General features: G+C 40.4%; 1 protein-coding gene across 2 annotated transcripts; it reads left to right on the top strand.

The window, feature by feature from the left end:
- The first annotated feature begins 205 nt into the window (after positions 1 to 205).
- slitrk4 (SLIT and NTRK-like family, member 4) lies at positions 206 to 4,673 on the top strand. Of its 2 annotated transcripts, XM_079891828.1 has the most exons (3): positions 206 to 892; positions 1,387 to 3,725; positions 4,255 to 4,673. In XM_079891828.1, the coding sequence occupies exons 2-3, from the start codon at positions 1,422 to 1,424 to the stop codon at positions 4,261 to 4,263; spliced, it is 2,313 nt and encodes a 770-aa protein (XP_079747954.1). In that variant the 5' UTR covers positions 206 to 892; positions 1,387 to 1,421; the 3' UTR covers positions 4,264 to 4,673. The 2 variants fall into 2 exon arrangements, with proteins under 2 accessions (XP_079747954.1, XP_079747953.1); XM_079891827.1 differs by lacking the exon at positions 4,255 to 4,673 and having other exon boundaries at positions 775 to 892; positions 1,387 to 4,004.
- Positions 4,674 to 8,241: the final 3,568 nt, after the last annotated feature.

Genomic DNA, 8,241 nt, shown 5'->3' with positions numbered 1-8,241 from the left:
CTTTATAATGTTCACTAGTGAGTGTTTAAGGGGTGTCTGAAGTTAAATTTTGTTCCTTAATATTTTCGCCCTGTTAACCCCCCCTCGCCTCGCGCGCTTCTCTCTCTCTCTCTCTCTCTCTCTCTCTCTCTCTCTCTCTGCATCTCTGCATTTTCTCTCCTCCCGCTTCACCGTGTGGGAAGCTCAATGCAGCAACAAAACCAACATACTTAGAAGAAGACGAGGTGGAATAGTTGGTTTATAAGACTGTTCTCGTTATTAGGACGAGGACTGCACCAACAATACTTAATTTGATAATGTGGTGTAGGATGGCATCTCTTTTCGAGCGCATTTTACTCAGCTGAATTATTAATTTCCTCGTCGGTCTGACATCAGAGCACGTAGTTTCTTTTTTCCTCTTCTCTCGCAACTTGCATAATCCCAAGAAACGGCAGGAATCAACTGGACTCGATTTCTGATTTTTGGTAATCGGGTTGAGCCGCGACGCGCGATGGATTGTTGCGATTAATTTATTAAGATTTGTATCAGTTATTTCCCCCGAACTGTTGAGCGAACTGTCCGTTCAAATTGCGTCTAAACTGATGTTCAATTCTTTAAACGGAAGAATGCTGGACTTCTTTTGCATCCAAATTCACCACTTGCTATTTCACCATTTTCACTTCGGTTTTGAAACGAATTAATTCTTCAGCGCAAATACGCAGGGCTGTGTTTGACATGCCTCAAAAGAGCTCAGTAACCTTGGGATTTTATGACACAATATATGTTTTGTACAAGTGGAGTCTGGCTAGAGAGGCTGAGACTGTAATCTGAACCTGGCTGAATGGGAATTGTCCCTCTCTTGGCGCTCCCAATGTCCGGTGTTATCTGAAAAGGAGGAGATAAAACATTGCCGGTGAGTGTTGAATTTTTATTTTGTACATATCCAGTTATTTGTTGGCAAAGCTTGGCAATTCAGAGGGCATGATCTCTTTGTACTGTATTTAAATTACGGTGAAGGTGATAAAACCGTCTTATGTATGCGATGGACAGATACTTTTTTTTTTTTTCTCCTCGATTCACTGAAACACAAGAAATACGCTGATGCATACATTTATTGCGGTGTAAGTCACACCTCGTCGGTGTATTTACACACACACACACACACACACATATATATATATATATATATATATATATTGTGCTGCTATTAAATACAGATGGATTTATTTTCAGTGTAGGCTCAGATATTATATTAGGATTCAAAAGGCACATAACAGGTTTTTCCAAGTTCTTTGTGTGCGCAGTGGGCATTTTAAACACCCCTGCTGTAAGATCTTGGCATTAGCTGTGTGAGTCAATGGAAAAAAGGCATGTGTGTTGATTGTTTGTTTGTTTTCCCCCTCTAAGGTAAATGGTTTACTGGGGGAATTGTAAAAGGCAAAATGCTGCTGCTTGTTCTGTTGGCCTTTTCCATATCGGGTTCATTTTGTGACTTGGATTCGGACCTCAGAGCTGAGACCTGCAGCGCTTGCTCCTGCATGTCCATCGAGAACGTCCTCTATGTGAACTGTGAGAAAATAACTGTGTACAGACCTACACAGCTGCAGCCGCCAGTATCCAGCCTCTACCATTTGAATTTCCAGAACAACCTTTTGTACATCCTTTACCCCAACTCTTTTGTGAATTTCACACATGCAGTCTCACTCCACCTGGGGAACAACAAACTCCAGAACATTGAGGGAGGGGCCTTTGTGGGGCTTAGTGCATTGAAACAGTTGCACTTAAATAACAATGAGTTAAAAGAGCTCCGCGCCGACACTTTCAGAGGGATTGAGAACTTGGAATACCTCCAGGCTGACTACAATTTAATCAAGTTCATTGAGAAAGGAGCCTTCAACAAATTACATAAACTGAAGGTCCTCATTTTAAATGACAATCTGATTCAAAGCCTACCTGAGAACATTTTCCGATTCGCCTCCCTTACTCACTTGGACATAAGAGGGAATAGGATACAGAAGCTTCCTTATCTTGGAGTCCTGGAGCACATTGGACGGATAGTGGAATTGCAGTTAGATGACAACCCATGGAATTGCACTTGTGATTTGTTACCTTTGAAAGCCTGGTTGGAGAATATGCCCTATAACATTTTCATTGGGGAGGCTATCTGTGAGACCCCTAGTGACCTGTATGGCCGCCTCTTGAAGGAGACTAATAAGCAGGAGCTGTGCCCCATGGGGACAGGCAGTGACTTTGATGTACGGATGCCCCCCTCCCAGCCCGAGGGTGGGCTAACCATCTCTAATGTGGCACCTTCAACCATAGCACCTTTAGTGACCAAAGCACCCAAAACCACCAATCCCTCTAAAATATACGGCAATGGGATTGTTGCTGGTATCCCACCTGGTAAAAATGGCCAAATTGTGTCCTATCAAACTCGAATCCCTCCCCTCTCCTGCCCCCAGCCCTGCACATGCAAAGCTCACCCTTCTGACTTTGGCATTAGTGTCAGCTGTCAAGAAAGGAACATCCAGAGTCTAGCAGATCTTATACCTAAACCGCCAAATGCTAAGAAATTGCACCTAAGTGGTAATTACATACGAGATATCAGTCCCACTGACTTCCAAGGGTTTGAGGGTTTAGATTTGCTACATTTGGGCAGCAATCAAATATCCACCGTCCAAAAAGGTGTGTTTGCAAATCTTACCAACCTCCGTAGGCTATACCTTAATGGAAATCAGCTGGAGCAGCTGCACCCTGAAATGTTTCTTGGGCTTAGTAACCTCCAATATCTCTATTTGGAGTACAATGCCATAAAGGAGGTGTTAGCAGGGACATTTGACTCCATGCCAAATTTGCAGCTCTTGTACCTGAATAACAATGTGCTCAGAAGCCTGCCTGCATACATCTTTGCAGGTGTTTCTCTTGCCAGACTGAATCTAAAGAACAACCACTTCATGAATCTGCCTGTGAGTGGCGTCCTAGACCAGCTCAAATCTCTCACTCAGATAGACCTGGATGGCAACCCTTGGGAATGCTCATGCGATTTAGTAGCTTTGAAACTGTGGCTCGAAAAACTGAACGAAGGGGTCGCTGCCAAAGGGGTCAAGTGTGCGTCTCCAGTGCAGTTCTCCAACATTGAGCTGAAAGAGCTGAAAAATGAGATCATTTGCCCGAAGCTCATAGCCAGGCCTCCTTTCATCCTGACTAGCGCTACCCCTATTCTCACATCGCTGTCACCTGCCGGAGTTGGCAAGGCACCCCCCAGTGGTCCTGTACCCTTGTCTATTATGATCTTGAGCATACTGGTAGTTCTGATCCTCACTGTCTTTGTGGCCTTCTGCCTGCTGGTCGTCGTGTTGAGACGGAACAAAAAACCAGCGGGGAGACAGGAGGGGCTCAGCAACCAGGAGTGCGGCTCCATGCCTCTCCATATCAGGAGGCACAATCACAAATCGAACAAGAAGGACGACCTGGGTGGAGAGACATTCATCCCGCAGACCATTGAGCACATGAGCAAAACTCACACGTGTGGAATTAGAGACTCGGATTCTGGCTACAAATTTATAGACTCAGAGAGACAGAAAATGATGTTACGCAACAGTGCAGACATGGACAAGGACTCTCTACCCCTGGACCCCAGAAAGAGATTAAGCACCATTGACGAGCTGGACGAGTTCTTACCGGGACGAGACAGCATTTTCCTCCACAACTACTTGGAGAGCAAAAAGGATTTCAACAGTATAGGGGTGAGTGGCTTTGAGATCCGTTACCCCGAGAAACTACATGACAAAAAAATGAAAAAATCATTGATAGGGGGCAACCACAGTAAGATAGTGATTGAGCAGCGTAAAAGTGATTATTATGATCTAAAGGCAAAAATGGGGACCCCAGACTACCTTCAAGTACTAGAGGAACAGACAGCCCTCAGTAAATTCTAGAACATCATCTTCATCTGCCCCGTAATGACAAAAGTGCCTTAAGACAAATCCTAATGACCAATGGAATACAGGACACGTTTCATTACACAAAACGTAACTCCCTTAGAATCGTTGGCTGTCAAAATTACATACCTTTTTTTTTTTTTTGTATGTTGTGATGCCATTAAGAGTTAAGAATCACATCAGTCAGTATCTTTTACAAACAGTCGTAGTTTGCTGCTATTGATATGGTTTCCATCAAATTCCACTGAACTTTGTTTTTTACCAAATGATTGGGTCATGAAACATTGTTGAGTGTACTTCATATTGACCCCTCTTCATTGTGTTTGGTTGGAAGTATTTTTAGGCATCTTGGGATGACAAAATCAAATGGAGTGGAAGAATGGGATGTTGGCACATGCTTGAAAGTGGTGGAATACCCCAGACTCCCCTCTCTTGGATTATATTTTGCCACTTTTGGGGGACTTGAAACTCTTGGATTTGATTATATCTGAAGATACTGGCAGCCAACATCCGTACATTTTGGATTATTCCAATTACCTGTAAAGAGCCATTTAATATTGTTCTACTGAAATGTGATTCTTTTTGAAGTGTTTGGCTATGGCACATGACAGGACATTCATGAACTCAAGATAAACTAAACAGCTGCTTGCCATGTAAGCGTATCTGGATTTATTTTGTAAGTCAACATTATTTGTATTTGTGGGGCAGTTGTGTAAATTACAACAGTCGACAAGTAAATTCAACAAGCTCATCAAGAAAAAAAATTCAAGAAAAATATGGAAAAATCAAAAAAACAAAAAAACAAACAAACAAAACAAAAAAAAAACATTGATGACCACTGTCACCTGTCAATTCGTAGTTTAACTTCATATTTAATTTATTTTTCTATGCAGAATTATTTAAAGACTATTGGTACTATTTAACAATTTCAAGGGACATTTTGAATGCTATAAGTGATACAGGCTCTTAGTTGGAGCTCTGAATTTAAAATTCTGTTCTGATCTGAGTTACATTCTGAATTCTGCTGGTGGCTGACCGACAGATGTGTACAGATGACGGTGATGTCATTTTCACTGTCACGTTGCACGAGGTGAGCCCTCCTAGCATATCACGTCTAACAGTTTGCTTATTCTTATATCCCAGAGCAACTTGTAAAAGGTTTCTTATTAACAATATGCAACCAAATAAGTGTGCATTAACGTGATATGATTCTGGATAGTACAAACGGCATTGTGCGAAAGAAGTACTAATTCACTGTAATTTATTGGATTTGTTGAGAGGATTGTGTTTTATCGACACAACTGTGAGACCTAACTCGCCTTATGAAAAGGCTACAGATATGGTCAGAATCATATCACTTTCCATGTGCAATATTATTATGCTCAATCATATTAGCTTGAAATCTTTATTTTGTTTGTCGGTTCAAATTAATATTACAGAGAGAGAGAGCTTAATTTTTTAAAAGAAAAGGCTTAATTTCATTCAGTCTTTATTTAAAATATTAAGTTAATGATTGTTTAAAATAGAATGTACCATGAGAGATAAAATAAATACAATTTTATATCAGTCATGCGTAATCTGTATATTGGTTATTAATTTCATTGTGCAATCCTGTTGAGGTCAAGGTATTAAAATCCAATCTAATTTGCTCTGTCTTTTCTTTCTTTCTGCCTTTCTTTTTTTCTGTCTACAAGAAAGTGTTATCATGTTTTGTTGATCGTTAAACTTGCTTCTCAAATAAAAGGCCCTGAATGCTCTTACAGACAATTTGGTAAATTAAGTGTCTTGTAGATTTTTAATCTACTAAAGCAGTTACAAACTCTCTCCTGCTCTCTGGTTCAGGTTGCCAAAGGTCTTACCTTCTCTGGTTTAAAATGGGGATTCATCCGAGATGCCGAGGGTCACTTGACTCGAACTGGCAACAGATAAGAGAACCATAACAGTTAGTTGAATTCCCTGCTGTTGATGGTGTGAGTGTGTGTGTGTGTGTGAGAGAGAGAAATCTAAGCAGCAAAAAAAAAGCTTGTTTCAATTTGATGATAGCAGAATCATGCTTTGGAGAGGCTCTTGACAGTCCTTCTCATGCATACTTCATCAAAAACATGGAGTACTGAAACTGAAACATCATGTGTGATGTTTTGCATGTCTAAAAAAACATTTTGGCTTGGTAGGCCTACATGTGAAAAAATCTATGCAAAGACGTGTGGTTAGGAGTTTCCCTCACGATAATGAGTATATATTCCAATCCTGTCTGCATTGACAGGATCTATTTTAATTGAAAGTGGGGGCATCTTTGGCATTTATAATGCAGTTCAAGTGTAAAGCTGTACAATGTATTGTTTACAGTAAAGCTCTATTTAGAAAGGCCAAGCACAAGGCAGTTGCTAATCCTTGTTTTTGCGATGTTACCATGTAAACGAGACTTCCTAGTGCACTAATTAATTTTTGTACTGAGGGCCTGCGCAATTTTGAATTCATGACTCAGATGTCAGATCATGTTTCCCTGACAACCCACGCTTTCGACACTTTTTTTCGAATGATATAGCTACATCAAATGAGCCAGGGAGAAAAGTCACTGGTCCATGGCAGAACACAAGCGCTCCAGTATCACATCGTTCTCATAAACAGCATTGTCCCTCTCGTTTCCTCATCACCTGTTTCTGCTCTTGACGCAGAAGTGTTTAGCTGCAGTAACATGCACAATGCCGAAGGCGAGATTGAATGTTCAGATGTAGTACTTTTTCATTACAGTCACAAATGATAACCATTTCTTAAGCAATCTGGACATTCTGAACCCATGGAACTTGTAGTTAAAGTGGAAAATGCTGGTGTGTTTGTGGTCTGAAGCTGACTGGTGCAGACGTGCATACAGTCTTCTCTGGGACAGAAGCAGCACCAGCCATTTTTGGAGATGCGGTAAAAAATGGCCCGTTTTGTAGTTTTGGCCTGGCTTCCTCTTCAATTTGATTTGAAGGCAGTAAACAAATCACTGCCGCCTGTTCTTGGTGACAGGTTTACACAAAGAGTTTTGGTGGCAGGAACATCAGGGACGATACAAAAATGGTTTACGTCTCTCTTTAAAATGTGACATGAGACATGACAGAAGCGCAACAGCAATGTTTCACATGAGTTGGAGAGGGTGTCTCAGAGTAGAGGCACATGTGTGTTTTACAGACCGTACTGTTAGGAAGACCAAAAAATAATAATTTCAGACGGGACTAGTTTAACATGGAGAGGTGGGGTAAAGTAATTATTACCAGAGATTTTCAGTGACTTTAGTCCCGTCCGAATGTGCCATCTCAGTAATCATTACGGACAATGTCAGGACAAAGGTCCGGGAAAATTACCTCAGGTAATACTAATCCCGTGTGAATAGACCCGCTGTACGTAAATAATCCGTCATTTCTTGTTTAAAAGTAGTTTTCTGCTGGTGCTTGAAGAAGCATTCAGTTGCATTCTAGGCAGTAGGACAAATCTGTGGGAAAAATTGAATGTTTTCCACACCATTCAGATCAAAAAGAAGGTTGAAAGCACTTGATAGAGGCACAAACATCTTTTAGCGTTAGGTAAGTGCTTATTACCAACATTATCCAATCTGAATTTAATTAATACATAGTATATATATATACACTCTAAAAACTGCTGGGTTGTGTTAACCCAATTTTGGGTCAAATATGGTCTCACCCAACGTTGGGTTAAAAATTCAATTTAAAAATGGACAAACCCAGCCGTTGGTTTACATTTTTAATGTAACCAATGCAATTTGTCCATTTTTAAATTGCATTTTTGTCCATTTTTGATTTTGTCCAAAATGCAATTTGTCCATTTTTAAATTGCATTTTTTAACCCAACGTTGGGTGAGACCATATTTGACCCAAAATTGGGTTAACACAACCCAGCAGTTTTTAGAGTGTATATATATATATATATATATATATATATATATATATAGGTTACATGTGTTTGCGCACATGGTATCAGGAAACAACGTGATACGCACATGACGACAGGAAGGTGACGGCGGTGCGTAAATCAAGTTACCCCCTCCCACTTCTGCTAGTTTTACTGAGATATCTTATCCCATGTGAATTGGCCATTATTATTTCAGACGTGCTGTGGAAAAATTGCATTACTCCATCTACCCTTGTAAAACTAATCCCGTCCGAATAGTGCTAAAGATCAGGGAGAAAACAGAGAAACCAACACTGCAATCCAATCTGCAATAATTTCCCAGATATTAATTATCTAAAAAGAAAATTCAAAAAAATAAAAATAAATAATAATGTCCCTGGTCTTATTGTGCACAGTTAATTAGTTCATA

The sequence above is a fragment of the Squalius cephalus genome, assembly GCF_949319135.1.
Source record: "Squalius cephalus genome assembly, chromosome: 14".
Lineage (NCBI taxonomy): Eukaryota > Metazoa > Chordata > Actinopteri > Cypriniformes > Leuciscidae > Squalius > Squalius cephalus.
Note: the sequence above shows the minus strand (reverse complement) of the source record. Positions and strands in the feature narration are given on the sequence as shown.

Coding starts and splice junctions, on each gene's coding strand:
- slitrk4 (XM_079891827.1), top strand. CDS start 1,422: ATGCTGCTGCTTGTTCTGTTGGCCTTTTCCATATCGGGTTCATTTTGT.